This window comes from Streptopelia decaocto (genome assembly GCF_964273445.1).
Source record: "Streptopelia decaocto genome assembly, chromosome: 2".
In the NCBI taxonomy this organism is placed as follows: domain Eukaryota; kingdom Metazoa; phylum Chordata; class Aves; order Columbiformes; family Columbidae; genus Streptopelia; species Streptopelia decaocto.
In genome coordinates this window covers 129,449,016-129,467,304 of record NC_138655.1, presented here as the reverse complement: position 1 = coordinate 129,467,304, position 18,289 = coordinate 129,449,016, and the positions used below count along the sequence as shown (strand labels likewise).

The 18,289-nt window shown below is 42.4% G+C and overlaps 1 protein-coding gene across 1 annotated transcript; it reads left to right on the top strand.

The window, feature by feature from the left end:
- Positions 1-7,099: 7,099 nt before the first annotated feature.
- Positions 7,100-16,212, top strand: NPY (neuropeptide Y). The gene is made up of 4 exons (XM_082045866.1): positions 7,100-7,171; positions 7,345-7,532; positions 12,598-12,678; positions 16,083-16,212. Exons 2-4 carry the CDS (start codon positions 7,345-7,347, stop codon positions 16,105-16,107), a joined length of 294 nt encoding a protein of 97 aa, XP_081901992.1. The 5' UTR covers positions 7,100-7,171; the 3' UTR covers positions 16,108-16,212.
- Positions 16,213-18,289: the final 2,077 nt, after the last annotated feature.

The window sequence follows — 18,289 nt, the reverse complement described above, 5'->3', positions numbered from 1 at the left end:
TATTGCGATGGTCAAAGCTATCAGAGGCAAATATCATTCTGTATTACTGTGGATTTAATCAATCTGTCACCCCTGTCTCCAAGTTTAGATCTGCTTTTAAAAAATGCTGTAACTTTGGCACTTAAAGTTTCCTGTGTTTCTTGCCATGACAAGTAATAAAGCATAATTCTACACATGCAAAATGGTGAAACCAGCTGGGATAAAATTAACTCTCAGTTGTGTCTATGTTGCAGGACAGGAAGCAAAAGTGTTTATGACTGTGCTTGGACCGTGAACCTGCCAGGAGAGAAGACGTTCTTGTGTATAATATCCACATTTGAATCGTAAGACTGTTTTTCAGCTCCAGTGCCTCGGATGTAGATGACTTCACTTCTGTACACGTATCAGTAAGTGGTAATGGTTTGTGAATGAACACACAGAGCAGGGTTTTTCAGAAGCCTTTGCAGATGTCTTTCTTATATCTGCCTCTCTGATTTACTCCCAGCAGGTAAGATGTGTGATGGTTTTCCATGTATGTGTGATTGGATTTCTTCAGTCCTTGGCACAATCCCATCCAGCTCTGATATCTCTTATGTTTCAGGCAAGTCCTGTTTCATTTTCAGGCAGAGTCTCTCAGCACAATCTTACAGTGTAGCCTGTCTGGACATTGTTCACTTTTTCATCCATTTCCCTCTTTAACAGGATTTAAGTCAAGACATACACTGCAACAGAGAATGGGTAATTCTAGTAATTCTGATTGTCTTTAAGTCGTGATAGGTTTGCCCACTTCTTTGTCTTATGCACATGGAAAATCACTTTCTTTCAGTGTGGAGGAATTTTTGTTTCTGATATAAGCACTCGATTCATTTTCTTTAAACCACTGTCTTCTTGTAAGCTATTCCTTACTGACTTCGGTCTCAGCAGTAGATATATTGCCAGAGGTAGTGTTCTGATCTCCATCCTGCTATGTCTTTGTTTTTCTGCTGACCTGAGGGAGTGGGAAAGAGAAGAAGCTACAGCAAAACAAATGTCCTTACAATTGCAAATACTGGGTTTGGTTTTGTTGCTTATTTGGGTGTTGTGTTCCTGTCAAAACTGTGCATTGTATTGTGTGTCCTCAGGACGATTGCTGACGCCCCTCTGACCTTGTTGCAGCATTTCAGAAGTCTCTCAGACTGTTTTTAGAAAAGGGAAACAACAACTTTCATTATAAGATTACACTGAAACCCGGGTTTATTTTTCTGACTTCCAGTCATATGTTGCTGTGATTGTGAGTCAAACGCTTGCAAGGCCTTTGATGTGAAGCTATGAACAACATTGCTTTAAACAGCAAATAACTTATTTGTGTTACATCCCAGGCTTGCAGCTCACAAGTGAGTCGTTGTACAGGGGCCTTTCATGCATCACTAGACACAATTCATGTCAAGGAGAGTTGTTTTTCCTTTTTCCTGCGTGAGGGCAGGAGGTGCCACCCAGACAGATCTGTGGCTCAACGTGGTACCTTGGCGTCAGGCTGCACGTGGAGGCACTCACCACCCAGCTGTGTGAATGCCACCCATCTCCTGGATGCCGATGCTGTGGGGAGAGGGAACATACCGGAGCAGCTAGTCACGTCAGAGTGGTAACAGAGGGACAGTGCTAGCTGGTAACTTCAATTCCTGTTCCATAATCCACAGCAGGAATACTGTAGGACTGCCACAGGAGGCTGGTGATGCTCAGAATTTACTATAATGTACAAAACCTCAACTGCTAGTTAGGAAGTCCCAAAGCCACAATTTTCTAGAGGCTGGGAAAAGTATAGTGGGAAAATGGTGTAATGTGCTTTTCCTATCCTGACAGTCTTAGGAATCTGCTTTTAGATGCTGTTGAGAACAAGATAGATGGGCCTTCGGTTTGATCCCTTAGGTTTTTCTTCTCTCTTACATTTTCATGTATTATAGTTTGTATTTAGGCAGAGCCCTACTTCTCGGTGGAGTATTAAAAAGTTGCTCAATGCTTGCTGGGCTCACAAGGATGCCTCTTGAAACCAGCACTACTGCTGAGCAGACAGGAGGGGGGATCGCTTTGGGAGTAGAGGGTGTTCTATTCAACTCTAACTGGCGAGTACAGGGGGAGGCAAATAAAAGTACAGAAAGGGATGCATAAAAGTTTGGAAATATGGGTACTTCTGGGATGTACCAAAGCACAATGAGAAGCTTTTCTCGAAGTATCGCTAAGCAGACTGAAATCAGCAATACCGTAAAGTGTGTGAGAACCTGATTTTGTGAGATTAACAGTCCCATTTTCTGTCCAAATAAGTTCAGATAAATTCATGTGACTACTGCATAATTATACGTTACTTATCTGACTGAACTTCCAGTCCTAAAGATTCAGCATTTCTGGAAGCTTCGCTCAGCTATGGAAACCTTTAGTGAGCCATTTTAACTGCTAGAGCACAGGCAATATTGTCTGATAAAATCTGCCATTTCCAGGTCTCTAGTACTGCATAAATATTCTCTTCCTGGGGCTTCAATTTTTAACACTTTCCCTGCGCTAGGAGATTGATCTTGTTCTTGTATTTAAAATAGTATGTGCTATTATGGAATGTTAGTTTAGGATCGCTGATGCACACAACCTTACTTTGTTTCAGTCAGAAAATGACATGATGTATATTTATAATAATAAAGAAAAGCTTTGATTCCGTGATATTCACACAAAGCATGCTGTAAATAATATTCCGTTGAAAGTTAATCATACTAATTTTTGTTTTAATTAAGGCAAATATCACACCCCTGTTTAATGCAGTTGGATATATTACCATTAATAAATAACTTGAATTTTCTTTCACATTTATGCTGCTTGTAGAACAGTAGAATCTTTTAATATGTTGATATTCCACAAGTCTTCTTGTTCTTAGTGTAGTCTGAAATTTGTAGGCTAAATAGCTGTCTATTGAATCTTTAAGTGTAATGACAATAAAATGTAAGCAAAATTTGATTGTCGTGTTGCTTTTCACTTTTTTCCCCATCAGTGCTGTACCCATCACTGATACCTGCTTGGAGCTTTGAAACTCCCGTGTTTCTCTCTCTATGTAGTTCAATACACTTCAAGCTCTTGATTACTCAGCTGTAGTGTAGCTAGGAGATGCACATCTGCAAGCCCATAGTATCTGGCAAAGAAAAAATGTTAATATCTAAGTGCTGCCATACTTGAGCTAAGCCCGTGTCTTTCTGCTCCCTCTCCCAGGCTGCACTCTTGAACTCCATTCAGTTTATTCCAACTTCCTTCATCAGTTCTTCTGAGTCTTACTCATTTCTTTCCAGCTGCCCTCGCCGCCTTCTTGTTCCCGCTTACAGCCCATCCTAAAGCTGCTTGTGGAAAATGCAGCTCTGCCATTTTCCGGACTACAAATCCCTGCCTGCTTTGTGTGAGGACAGCAATGCTGGGCAAGAAACCACGTGGAGTCATCATCAATAGGAGTCATCAAAGGTGCAGGAGACCTTAACTCTGGGACCACTTGTAAAACACCCACTGTGACACAGGGACACTCAGTCTCATTGATACACTGGAGCCTATATGAGTCTGAAACTTTAGGTTTGTTTAGTCAATTTAAAAATGTCAGTATTCGTTGCACTGGAATTATGCTGATGAATATATTATGTATCCAAATTATGTTTTGTATGTGTTATTTAAGCTTAGTATATGTTTATGGTAGGAACTTTATGAGCCAGTATGGATTTTCCAGTGTTTCAAAACAGAAGAAGAGAGAGGAAATTTTTGTAATAACTTACAGAATGGCTCCAAACATTAAACTTTCCAGACTCAACAAAGCTCTAAGGTGTATGCTTCATTTTAAATGATGAAGTGGGACATACGCACACACCTGCTCCTGTGGTGGGGGAATGTTGGTGCTTCCTTATACCCCGAGTAAGCATGTAGATTCCAGACTTCTTGTTCATCTTGTTCTGCTGCTGTTCTGTCAACTCATCCTTTTTCTTTGAAATGTTTGAAAATTGATAGTGTAAAAATAGTGGTGCTAGTGGGAGAGAAGCAATCTGAGTTTTAGGTGGTGAAAGAGTGTAACAGTGAGAAAGTCACCCCCAGTCCTATCAGCTGGTGGGAGATGGTTGTGGCAGAATACTCAATACTCTTACAGAAACAGGCACTGTAGAAGGCAGGGTAGTTAGAATTTTGGGTTCAATGTTCTGGGTTTTCCAAATTAAATGCTGGAACTGTGTGGAAATAAGTGTTTTTCTGGAGGTGTGGTGAGAGTGGTAAGGTTTGACATCTCAGGAACCTTTAGGCCACTCAGAGTGGGGGGACGTGAGTCCAAACTCAGCGCAAGCTGGGAGATGCTACTTCATCCAAAGGTAGGATACAACAGAGGGGTTGACAAGGCTTGTGGTGCCGCAGAGTGCCTCTCCCCAGACCCTGCCATGTAGCCTGCAGTTGCAGGAGCTGCTGTCTCATATGTCAGGCAAATTTGACTCCTCCTGCTGCATAAGAAAGAGTGCTTCCCTCACTCCTCCTCATGCTGTGAAGCAAACTGACTGTTAGTGTGGTCTGTACCTTATTTTTGTGGGGAGTTGTTGCCCATGACCCAGTGTTTTGTAGAGGTCCTTAGCAGGTATGACTCGATAACCATTTCCTTGGAGGGAGCAGGTTGCTGCTTGTACCTCAGCACTAGGAAAAGAACAAGGACTCATCCAGGGTTTCTGGAGATGTCACCAGGCAACTGCCTGGGTGCTGGTCTGGAGCTGCATGACACACCGCTGCGTCGAGCAGCACAGACATCCTGTGGTGGGGGAATGTTGGTGCTTCCTTATACCCCGAGTAAGCATGTAGATTCCAGACTTCTTGTTCATCTTGTTCTGCTGCTGTTCTGTCAACTCATCCTTTTTCTTTGAAATGTTTGAAAATTGATAGTGTAAAAATAGTGGTGCTAGTGGGAGAGAAGCAATCCGAGTTTTAGGTGGTGAAAGAGTGTAACAGTGAGAAAGTCACCCCCAGTCCTATGAGCTGGTGGGAGATGGTTGTGGCAGAATCAGGCTGAAGCGAGTGAGAGGTGTCATCGTGGCACACCTTCCCAGGTGCTTCAGTCTCTGATGCTGTTGCTCCTTGTGTCCTACACTCCACAAAAGCTGATAAACTGGATCAATGCAAGCTTTGCATTAGGCAGCTTATTGGAGTCAGCATGGCAAAAGGGAAGTGATGGAGCCAGAGCACAATTGCTGTCTAGGGCATTTGCAGTGTCACAGGTACCAGACCGTCACATCAGCTGCTTCTGCTGAGCCAGCGTGAGGACAACACGAACACTGAATGTGCAGGAGTGTTGCCAGGAGGACAGAGAGTGCGGGGATGCAGTGAGGCCACTTTGTAAGATGTGATGTCACCCCATGCACAGATCTGCTGAAATCAGGAGCTAGAGTTGCTGGCTGTGGCACAGAAAATTATTAATGCACATTCAAATTCTTCACTCAGTACGTGATAAAAGGTAGCCTGTAATCTTGCTTTGAGGTTTGTGGCCAGTGCACTATGGAGTCAAGAAGATTTCAAAATACATCTTGATGTTAAAAGCTTTGGAATTTTCTTTGCTTCCATGGCTTGAAATGGACATAGTTCAGTAGAGCTGCCTCACACATGCAAGAGCCATTTATTTGCTTGGGTTTTTTTTAGATAATGGTGAGATGCTGTTTCTGGATTGATGAAAACAATTTCTGGCATTGTCCTTGTGAACTGAATATTGTTTTTCAGAATCTGCTGAATTATTATTATTAAGCCAATAACTGCATATGATAATAACTATAGAAATTAATAACTGCATTTACAGTAGTATATGTATGATATAATATTAGAATATGTCTTAAAGCTTTCTGTCATTATGCCTAATGTTCTTACTTGGGTGATTGTTATTTTACCATCAAATTAAAGTAAAAATAAGATATGATCAGAGTCATGATTTGTCATTCCAATTGGAATTAGTCATTGGTCATCAAGATGCTAATCAAATTACCTGTTTCAGAAGAACTGACTTAATTTTACTAATACATATGAATAGTTTCCAACTCCACCAAACTCTTCAACAAATTCTGCAACTTTGTTTGAGTTGGATTCATCTTACTCAACTTCAGGCACTCTGGTAATTGAGGTGTCTATTCTAGCCTAGTGGCCTAGGCTGCCACTGTAATCAGTGGAGAAGGGTATGCCACAGAAGCCATCGTCTCTGTTTATCTCAGGCCTCTGTTGTAGGAGGGATCAGATCATTGTCAGGGTGCCCGTCTCTCCCCACTGACTCTAGGTCTCAGCAGGTTTAGGGAGACACATAAATCTGGGACCTCGGTCAGATCAGTCCCTGTTGTCCCATGTTGCTGAGAGAAGTTGCCCTGTCCCAAATCCAGCAGTGGTTCCCTTGGACAGCTACTGGAAAGGCTGCTGTGATCCCATGGCATTGGTGAGCTGTTTTCTGTGGCATGTGGCTCAGACATAGAAATAAAACAGAATATGGTCACTTCAGAAAAGCCACTCACAAGGCAGCCCTGGGCAGGAGTGTAGAGGGTCTCCCTGACAGAATTGGCATGGAAGAAAGTACAATTTCATTGCTGCAGCTTTGCTGCCAGTTCCTGGGGAGTTAAGCCTCAAGACTGACCCCTTTAGTAGGTATGGTGTCTGAGCTTGTGGCACTGATTTGGTATTTTTGATTGCTCCAAAGCGTCTTGCTTTCTTGGCTTCATGTTCGCCAGCACTCTTGCTAATAAACTCAAGCTTGGGCCCCCTCCAGTGCTGTAGGAGCGGGGTAAACTCGTTCCTCACCCTTGCTCCCCTTCCCCCGTCGGCTTCGGACACCGGGCAGCAGCTCCACAGCGACAGGCAGACGGGCTCCCACGGCCGGACCCGGGACACGCGTGGCCGGGGGCAGCGCCCCGCTGCAGCCCGCGGGTGGGATTTGCCGGGGCGGTGGTGCGCGGGTGGGGGAGCGGCGGCGCCCGCCCCCTCGGTCCCGCCCGGCCGCGTCCGCGGTGCCCCTCCCGGAGCAGGGGCAGGCGGAGCGGGCCGGGAGGGGGACGGGAGCCGGCGAGGCGTGATCGCTCGAGGCCCCTCCTGCCTACCGGGGAAGCCTTAAAACACCCCGGCGAGGCGCGGAGCCCCGCACTCGGGAGCCCCGACCCAAGAAGCGCCTCGCTGAGCCGAGAGCAGCTCCGCTGCAGCCGCCACCGTGAGTGCCGCGACGGGACGGGCATGGAGATGGGCTTGGGCGTGGGGACAGACACGGGGATGGGGAAGGGGAGCGGCCCGGGCCGGTCTGGGGTACGCCGGGGCGGCCGCGCTGCTCCTGCCGTCGGGGCAGCTGCTGACGGTGGCTCTTCTCCATCCCACCCCGCCGTGCAGATGCAGGGTACCGTGAGGCTTTGGGTGTCGGTGCTGACTTTCGCCCTGTCGCTGCTGGTCTGCCTGGGGACGCTGGCAGAGGCGTACCCCTCCAAACCGGACAGCCCCGGCGAGGACGCCCCCGCAGAGGACATGGCCAGATACTACTCGGCGCTGAGGCACTACATCAACCTCATCACCCGGCAGAGGTAGGCAGAGCGGCCCGGCTAGCATGCCCCTTTCCTGCTCCCCAAGCTGTGTTTCCTTGGCGAGGCTCAGGGAAGGAAAGTGGGGTTTCCCCTCACACCTGGGTGTTTCGCCTTGCTTCTCCCACTGACATGGAGAAAGATGGTGCACAGGCTTCTCTTTAGAGAGTGACAGCTATGCACGCCTGAGTCTCCTCTGGGTGCACAGGTGAATTTTCACCATCCAAGTTGGAAGAAGTGTCGGGAGTGTCAATACTGCCTCTGCTCTCTCAGCCCTTTCTAACACTGGCACTGCCCCCACTAAAAGGGAGAAAAACCATAACCAACCTGGGAGCTGAAGAGAGTTAGATGGGGCAGTAGGAGCAGTTTCCCACTTTTGTTGCTGCTAGTGAAGATTTTGATGAGAAAAGTGCCACTTTAGCCTTGCCGAGGAGTTATAGTAGTTCAGATGCTTTGTGGTTTGCCAGCTACTTCATGCAGCTGTGAGTGCCAAAAAATCCCACTAGTCCTAACAGAAACTCTCTCAAGATCACAAGCAAGAACCCAAGCCCAAGCTGAAAGAGAAAAGAACATGGCCTGAACCAGCCTGGCTCTAAACTGGCTCTCTGGGGGTGACTGTGCTTGTTAAAGTAGGGGTAAAGGATCAGCCTGATTTGTGACCATCTGTCCAGTTTATACTATGTGATTAATACAAGTTTCCCCTGAGGTCCCTGAACAGTGTGTGACCCAGAAGAGCTTTGACATATTTATCTATTTGTTAATATCAAAACCAGATGAGAGGTCTAAAATTAGGCTTTCATTTGTCCCTCTAGAAGTCTGAAGAATTAAATTAGAAGGGAGGCTATCGCGTAACTGAGAGCTTTCCCAGCAAACCCATAATGTTGTCTGCCAGTGTACTAATAGCATAATGCAGATGAAGAGGCTGATAGAAATATAGTTCTTCTGTCCTGGACTTTAAAGCAATATTCACAACTTGCTCATGTGTAGGGTGTGCTTCGGTGTGATAGTCTGCACTCAGATAACTTTTTGCCTAGATTAATGATAAAATAATTGGATCCTCAAGTTCTGCCCCTGCTGCCCTTTTCCCTTGTGTGCAAGTGGGATCTCCAGGCTGGTCTCTCATCTCTTTTGTTTCTTTCATCTCTGACTTCAAAGGTAGTTCCTGTCCAAACCCAGGTCATATTTAACAACAAACAAACAAAAGCCCCAGAACCAACCAAATGAAAACTTCTGTATTCAGCCTCCACCTGCTTAATGTTGACTGTATAGCTTTTTTCCTCATTTCTGGAGTGCAAGTACACAGAGTGGGACTGCTTTTGTTCTTCCATGTGGACTTGGGTTCTGAAATGAACCAAAAGAGTTGTTGTTACCAATGGATGAAACAATGTTGTTCATGTTTCACCTAGTTTTCCCACCCACCCCCTCATATTTAAAGAGAACAGAATTGACCTGGGATTACAATAAAACTGGCAGAAAAAAACCCACCACAATAGCAATTTCATGATACACATTTTTGACTACATAGGTTAATTTAAAAAAAAAAAAAAAAAAAAGTTTGCTGTTTCCACTATGTGCCGAATTAACAGTGCAGAAATAAAGTAATCACCGCCTCCGTTTGGAAAGCTTAACTGAGCTCCTGGAGGTTCCCTGTTTCAGCAGTGACACAGTCACTTGCAGAATGAATCAATAACTTCTGAAGCATTCTGGACTGGTCCAAAAATCATTTGGTCTGTTTCAGCAGAGGTGCTTGAAGCTTTCTGTTTTGTTTCAGCTCTTTGCCTCTGCTTTTTGTGCTTCGTGCTGGTCAGGAGCCCTGTAATGGGGGAAGGTGAGGGGCCTGGAGGCTTGTCCTGCCCCTCCCGATGGTGTTTGACTGAGCTGTGCTCGGCCTCTCACCAGGTCTGGTGCCCGCAGCCTTGTCACTGTGCAGCTGGTGAGATGGAGCAGTAAGAGCACACCAGGAAAGATGAGGTTGATGCTTTTTTCCTCTTCAGGTTCATCTGTCTAGCCTTGTTTGATGTTTCTGTGATTATGAATAAAACCTTCTGGCTCATCCTCCTGGCTTCAGCTTCTCACCTAACCAAAGCATTTGAGAGTTGTTCCCGTCTGCTACTGTGACCCACAAGGTCTTCACCCCAGCTTCCCTGAAGCTTCCTCTTTCCAGACCATCCTTTCCTTGTCTTTAGACCTTGTCTGTGTGGCTGCTTTGCTCTTTCCTTTGAAATCCTTCTCCTTAGATCCATCTCAGCTTTAGATACCTGTGCCTGTCAGCTTTATACTCTTCTGAGGTTAGCTGAAGGAAGCAGGTATTTGTACGGTGCAAGTCACCAGGCCTGTTTCAGACTTCTAATTTCTCATGAGATCCTGTGTTCCTTATGTTCCAGGTCTTTGTGACTTAGAAGAGAGTTTAAAGTGATCTGCACAGATGCAGACTCCTACCTTGCAGATGTCTGTGTGTCTTTGGATTAGTCCCAGCTCTGTCCTCAAAGCCATCCTGTGGTCCTTGCCTCATACCCCTCTACTGTACTGTTCAGGGGGCTTAAACTATAGGCAGGGCAGAGAATATGAAAGTGTGTTTGACTTAGGCAGTACTGATGCTCCCACTTCATGTCAGCACCCTTTAATGTGGAAGGGAGCAGATCTTGAGAGCTTGTTTGTTTGTTTGTTTTCTTTTTGTGTGTGGGTTTTTTTGTTTGTTTGGTTGTGGTTTTTTAAGTTTTCTGAATCAGACCCACATGGTTCTTCTGAAATCCCTCAGCTCCCATTGGCAGCCTTGGACACTGGTGGGCTTTGACTCCCAGGACCTAAATTTTCATAGAAAGCTTGAGGTTTCACTAAATCTGAGATACTGTGTCCCTAATCAGAACAAGTATGTTTAATCATCAATCTCTTTGACTTCAACTGGAATTGTGGGTCATCAGGATGCTCGAAAAAAGGCCGTGATGTCTCAAGTTCAGCATAAAACCTGACCAGGTATTTTCACAGAATTTGAAGCCTTGTTCTTTTAAAACAGCAATGATACTTGATGAAAGTGTGGTTTTGTGTGGGCAGGGTAGAAAAGGAGCAAGCACAAAGCAGCTGGAGCAAAGGTCTCCCAAGACATTTGCTTCAGAAGATATTTACTTTGTCCATGAACCTTTTTTATTAGGGTTGAAGCATGGTTGTTTCTCAGTGGCAAAATTATGGGCCAGGCAGGAGGCTCAGGCATCTGATATAGGATGCTGCTCCTTGGCCAGCCCAAGTGGTCACAGTCAGCAGCTTTGCTGTGTGAGGGCATGGTGGGTACCTCAGCACAGGCAGCACCACTGGTCTAGCCCAGGTAGTGCAAGGACTCCTATAAAAGGTATCTCTTCAACACAGTCACCTTTATGATTTGACCAAATCTCTGCACTCCAGAGGGTTGCTACCCACTTCTTATTCAGACAAAACTTTCTGAGGGACTAGTGAGAGTTTTGCCCAAGTGCAAGCTGTTGAAGCAAGTGGCTGATCTGTTAAATCAATTTCTTTAAAACAACAGCAAATTAGATTCCCCCTCAGTTGAAGTCCAGGTCACATCCGTATTAATTGGAATAGGGAACTAGAAAGAAAGAAATCCCTTTGTGGTAATAGAGTGCAAGGTATTTGATTCAGTACCATGCTTGATTGCGTTATTTAATAGCATTTTACTATGTCTGGCTGGTTCTCTTCAAATACTTGCTTTCAGTCAGTTTAGATAAAGAAATTTACTTCAAAAATCTGAAACTGATGTTTTGTCTTTCTACAGAACAGGTGATGTGCTAAAATGATCAAGGCAGTGTAAAAATACAAAAACTTGAATAAAATGACTGAAAAGTGAAATATGTTTCCACTTTTCAGTAAGTCATGCCATCAAAAGGTAAAGCTGCTAGTTTTTTAAATATGGTTTCAGGAGGTTTTTTTGTTTGTCTTTTATATATTTTTTTTAAATTTCCCAAGATTTATATCAAGTCATTGGAGAAACATCTTGATAGCAATAGATAAAATCTATATCCTTAATTATACTTTTCATTTCTCTGGAATCAGAATTTCACTCAAGCAGCATTCAAAATGTTGTTATCTGTTAATGTCCTTTGTGATTCAGACTCATTACATACACAAGCTACAAACCATGATCGTAATTCTTTCCAACCAAGGGAGCGTTTGCTTATAGTTATCACTCTTAGGCTAATGAATCCTTATAGTGATGAAGAGTCTGTCGAGCTGGCTGCTCATTGTTGCTTCTGTTTTCTCAGGAAAAGAGAGCAAATGCCTTTCCAAGAATCAGGAATTGCTGTACTTCTAGCTCTTGAGCAATGTATAGTAACCAGGATTTAAGGAAAAAAAAAAAAAAAGAAAGAAAAAAAAAGGCAATAGAAAGACTGCTGTGTAAACATCGGACAAAGGTTCCATTTAATTGAAGAAGGTTCAGAAAGCTTTTTATCCCATGGCCATGTCCCATTCTCCCCATTCAAAAGTGATGATTACCTTGGGGTAGCTCAGTATTTTACAGCTTAATGTGCTATATGTTGGGCAGCCCCAAATGTACTAGCTATCTGAAAAAGTCTTGGCCGGTTCTTTGCATAATAGGGCACATCTGAGTTAGTTTTCTATTCGCTTAATAGATAAAATTGACCCCCCCATTTACAATACAGCAGCATCTAAAACAATGCGAAAGTTAATGAGATGACGGGACTGGGTTTGTAGGCAGGAATGACATACTCAGCGATCACGTCATGCACACCTTCCTCTCCCTCCATGCTCACATCAGTAAGGTGCAAGGCCTTAGAGCATCCAGAAATAGCCATCAAATTGAGAAATATTCAGAGTTCCTCAATATGATAATGTAACATGATTATGGAAAAATATATCCAAAGAAATACTAAAGAGTGAGTATTTTCTCATATGGTTAATTCAAGTTAAGTTAAAATTCTTGCTAGAAAGTTGTCTTTATATCTGCTCTATTCATTTTTTTCCTGAAAAAAAAAAGTCTAGTGGTTCTGTGTTTATTCTTCATTTTTAAAAATTGACACGTACGAAAATATACTTTTTTTTTTTTTTTCTCTTCTCTTAGATATGGAAAGAGATCAAGCCCAGAGACACTGATCTCAGACCTCTTGTTGAGGGAAAGCACAGAAAATATTCCTAGATCCAGGTATGTATGAAGAGGTTTTATAGTGGCTTTCACTTCTCATTTAGACTTAAGAGTTTCATTTGTTATCAATAAATGTGTTTCACAGAGAAAATATATGCCACCAACAGCTGGATAAACATGTCCTTAAAAACATTTTAAATTTCCTTTTTGTTAAGAGCCAGCACCATCTATGAATGCAAGAATACAGTGTTTCACGTTAGTTTTGTACCTACTATTTTACAAAGAGAAAAAAGGCGTTTATATTTCCATTTGCACTTGTTTTAAAATAACAGTGGTGTTTCAAGCAACAGTGGGATTTCAAATGTACATACGGTATTTATCTAGTTAGGTAATGACACTTTAGCTCTAATGTAAGGTACTGTAGTAGTGACTGCAGTTTACACAGCTGAAAAGTAATTATGTTAAAAAAGAAAGTTGGAGGAGGAGTTTCGGGTCATGAAAGAAAATATTGGTTTCAATTTTACTCACCATCAAACATGAATGAGCTCATTTTAAGCCCTTACCGATAGCCTGAAGTTTGCTGATGATACTTCTACTGCAGAAACAAAGGTTTTCATAGAATCATAGAATGTCCTGAGTTGGGAGGGACCCACAAGGATCATCAAGTCCAACTCCTGTCCCTGCATATGACAACCCCACAGTTCACACCATGTGTCTGGGGGCATTGTCCAGTCTCTTCTTGAACACTGTCAGGCTTGGGGCTGTGACACCTCCCTAGGGAGCCTGTTCCAGTGCTCCACCACCTCTGGGTGAAGAACCTTTTCCTAATGTCCAACCTGAACCTCCCCTGGCACATCTTCCTGCCATTCACTTGGGTTCTGTTGTTGATCACAAGCACCTGCCTCTCCTCCTCCCCTTGTGAGGTAACTGTAGCCTCCATGAGGTCTCCCCTCCGTCTCCCCTTTTCCAGGCTGAACAAATGAGGTGACTTTAACTGCTCTTCATATGGCTTCCTCTCTAAACCCTTCACCAATTTCATAGCCTTCTTCTGAACACTCTCTAGTAGCTTAATATCTTTTTTATCCTGTGGCACCCAGAACTGCACACAGTGCTGCAGGTGAGGCCGCACCAGTGCAGAGCAGAGCAACAATAGTCATCTCAAGAGTCATTTAGCAATAGTCATCTCAAGAATCTACAAGCAAAGGCTCTGCACTTTCACCAGCTATGCAAAGGCTTGATTAAACTACTTAAGTATTTCAGCATAATAGTCTGTAGCACTAAATTTAGGCCATGAGCTTGTCACTGAAATATGACCAAAATTTCTACTGCCATCAAGGAGGGTTGTCCATGACACTTGCGTTTCTTCACATGGGGAGACCATTGACTTACGGTTTGATGACTAACCACAGCTGCGGGGATGCAGTTTTCTCTGCAGATGCTTATGTAGAAAACTGCATGGAGTGCAGTGAAATGTATTGGACTATTTTGTGTTTGGTAATGACAAGGCGGACCCCTCACATAATGGGAAATTTCCACTGCCATGAATTCAAGGCAACACACAGGGTAGTACAAAGTCTAATTTAGTACAAAGTCTGTAATTTTCACTCCTTCATAACAAAACTTTATGGTTGTTATTATTATTCTTTCAATAATGCTATTTATAACACACCAGGGAGCAAAAACTCATGAGCAAAATAACAAACTAGTCTGCATTTAAGATCAAGAATTGATGAGAAACAGATTTTTATTTTGTACCCCCTGTAACAGCACTTTAGACTAAGTACTGGATTTGTCATTCATCGATGACAATTATGGGAGTACTGGGAACAATGATGTCTAGTTTCCTACAGATATGTTTTCTAGGATAAAACCCTGTATGGATTCTGAACCCCACTCCAGCATTTTCCTCCATGTGAGGACATAATTCAGTCTTACTTCTACCCAGTCCTGTGTTTCGTGGCACATCAGGAACTTAAGATCTCTGAGATACCTGTACCTCTCTGGCTTGGCTGAAATTGTCTAGAAGGTTTGAAAGCTGGTGGGGAAATTAGGGATAGGCAACTCCACACACAGCAAATATACCCAGGTACAACACGGCTGCCTAAGCCTTCCTCCTGGGGGAAGCCAGGCTGAAGGAATGAAAGGCAGGCTGGTATTATTCTGAACTTAAATTAATGAAATATATGTTTAGAAATACTTACATATGCAGCCACTTATGGAGCAGATGTAATTTGCACTCAGTGAATTAGTGACAGAGAGACGCACTTCATGAGTTCTCAGGAACTGAACTTTGTAACTAAACATTGAGGTATTAATAAACAACTTCATTGTATTCAGCTTGGCTGGCCTGGTTTGGCATTTCACTTTTGCTTAATAAAATATGCCCCAAAGTATTTGGCAATCTAGGAGTATGTCTGACCATAGGAAGAAAGTTTAGAGAGATTCTTATAGAAACTAGTTAAAAAAATAGAAAGTTAAGGAATAAACAAAGGAGGCTCCTTGACCAGAGTACAAGTGAGTTCTTAAAAATGTGTGATGTGGCTTGTTTCTGATCTTGTTCATCTTGTGCAGTCATGAGAAAATGTTTGATACTCCGTAACAGGATGTGTCTCTCCTAATGGTGCCTCTTTAAAAGTTAGGCATCTAGCATGAAGTAGATGTCTAGGCTGCCTTTGCAGTCAATGTATCTACAAACCGAGCCTTCCATCCTAAAATTGGCAGGATCTTAATTGCTTTCTCAAGGTGCCAATGTCTCTCCAGTGACTGTGGAGGCAGATGTGATGTTTAATCAAGACTAAATGCCTAACTTTTAGATGGGAAAAATGATGGCAAATGCATTTCTCCTGGTCTCTCTCCATGTTCTTCCACTTCGTACTTACTTTCTGTTGTAGACAGAACAGCTGTTTACAAGTTGAGGACATCTGGATCAAATCCTGTCCTCAGCACCCCTTTCAACACATTTCAAATGTTTGATCTTGAGTAGCGGAATATCACAATAATATTTTAGGATGGTGGATATGAACTTCGGTTTTGTTTGAAGGTGCTTACAGCATGACATGATTTTGTTTCGCTCAGTGAATTCGCTTTGGAAACTGTTTGTTCCTGAGTTAGAGTGGAAAACATCTCTTAACAATTTTTGTATTTCAACAAATCATAGTTTTTCTAGCTGAATTCATTAAATGCTACTTGATGGCATAAAACAGCTTTGGGGTGAGTCTCAGTGGTATAAAGCATACCACCAGGACAGCAGTATGGAGGGGCAAGTTCTGGTACCAAAGTATAGACTTTCGGTCATCTAGAATATTTCTGCTTTGCTGAGAGTTGCATATACAATCTTCAGCTGTAAATACACATATGTATTCTTTATTGCTGCTATGAAAATTTTAGGTAGCTCTAACTTTGGATTTTTCAGAAGGGTCTTTAAAATGTGTTTAATTTTTTTTTATTAATCATGTGCATTACAGGTTTGAAGAACCTTCGATGTGGTGATGGGATTTTCAGCACACCATCAAAACTTTTCCTAGTTTTCAGTTCATACTCCACGCCTATGAAGCAAACCATAGCATCATTCCCAGTGCATGCAGCCATTGTACTGAATTCTGTAGAGTTTTTCCTTCATCATATTTGTATATACCTTTATTTAAATAAATTATTTGTGCATTCCAAAATATAACATACTAAATGAAAACAACCGTGTCATTGGTGTAGCAAAGAGCTGTTTTAAACTATTAAAACTGAATTATAACCTCTCTCCATTCTAAAGTAGTATGGACAACCATAGTGTCACAGTTATTACAGTAATTAATGTGCAAAGTGGGACAAAGACACCATTTATTGTGGCCTCAGACTCAGCTCAGCTGCTTGATTTATGCAAAACTGTTTAAAATAATTTATCACAGACTACGTAATTTAGGAAAATAGTGTTCTGAGGGGCAATTTTTCAGAATGACCATACTAAAACTTACTTAGTATTTACATTGACATTTGTATTAAAATTAATAGCATTTTCAAAATACGAAGGAATAAGTCACTGCTTAATTCTGCTAACTCTTCAAAACTGTTTTGAAGTTTGGCTGTAAGCCCAAATTAGGAATTTTAAATAAAACAGATGTAACATCTTTGTTTTGGCAATATGCAAAGCAGCAGAAAACAATATCTAAAGTAATTCATAAACCAAGACAAATCTACAGCTATTTGTGCCAGAAAAGAGATGTGCAACATTGCCTAAGGCCTTGTAAAGGGGCACACTGATAAATTGCAACCCTTTGGGTATCTGCACTCTGAGCCTCTCTCATTTAGAGTCAGTTATGGTTTCTGTTTCTACCATGAGAAGCTACCAGGAACAGGGGAAAGGGGAACTATTAATATCTTCAGGTTTTTGTTTATTTTCTTTTTAATTTTATTAATTTCATCAGTAGCCTAATGAGAGACTTAGACACAAAACCTATGAAGAAACTCTGCAAGTTTTTATTCAAAGTAAGATAAAATAATGTCAGCACATTACTCTTGTTCTTAAGTGGCTTTAATTCACAGAGATGCATCTTGCAGCATGGTTAGGACCCACATTGGGCATGAAATAAATGCTGGTCCTTGGTTCCTGATATTTAGGCATAACTTCTTTTATTTAGACACTATGACTAAACACTGGGTAATAAAGCACATTAAAAGTTCCAAATAGGAGAAGAATCAGTGTGAAGGTTTACTGTATTTACATCTTGTTCCCGCTTTTCAAATGTTTCTGCATGGCTGTCGCTCCCAGGAGAGCAACTGGCATCAGTGCCAGTAAGTTCCAGATTTCTATAAATGCACACCGGGTGCCTTCGCAAAGCATTACCAGGTTACCCGGAGTGGCCAGGTTTTGTGGACACACTGTCTTCAGTAAAGCATAACTTATTTTTCCTTTTCATAAAACATGTGGGTTTAAACGGAATGGGCAAATTTTGCTTTCAGCAGCAGTACTTTCACTTACAGGCTTGTACTACATATGAAATTGTGATGACGAAGAGTAGTCTAGCATTACAAAGATGTTTGGGGTTCCTGGTACCAACCATTGCCACTCATGGCAGTAAGCGACGATGTTCAGAGGGACACAGGATGGCCAGAGGTTGCTGAGGCTGGCAGGAGTCCATCAAGTGCAGGCCAGGACTTGCTGGGTTAGAGTCCACATAAAGTTCTGCTTTGAATAAATATTAAAATGAAAATTAGAAATCAGCAAGGTATCTGCTATGTAATATCTCTAATTCCTGTTAATTCTGACTATCTATCTATATATATTAATGACCACGTAAATAATTAAATCAGAAGATGATAAAATAAACTCATGTTGCTTAGCACTATCATTACAAATGTGCTTTAGTGGCGAAAGAAAGTGTTAAAGGAGAATTGGTGACTGCTAATTGCTCATGCTGAGCTGTTCTACTCAATTACCTGAGTTTTCTTGAACTTAAAGAACACTCAACTGTATAGCAAAGCCAGAAAAATCTAAACAATGCCAAGTTTATTACCTTGTAAACTGTCAAAGGCTGAAGCAAGGCAAAGGACTTACAGAATATTTATCTATCAATACTGTGCTATGATTTTCTTCCTAAAATCTTCCTGTGTTCTCTGAGTCGGACACAACATTTCTGTAGAAGTCCAGCCTGCTTAGTGCTTAGCTTCCTTGTGCGCTTCA

Coding starts and splice junctions, on each gene's coding strand:
- NPY (XM_082045866.1), top strand. CDS start 7,345: ATGCAGGGTACCGTGAGGCTTTGGGTGTCGGTGCTGACTTTCGCCCTG. Junction 7,533..12,597: donor AACCTCATCACCCGGCAGAG/GTAGGCAGAGCG, acceptor CTCTTCTCTTAG/ATATGGAAAGAGATCAAGCC. Junction 12,679..16,082: donor GAAAATATTCCTAGATCCAG/GTATGTATGAAG, acceptor TGTGCATTACAG/GTTTGAAGAACCTTCGATGT.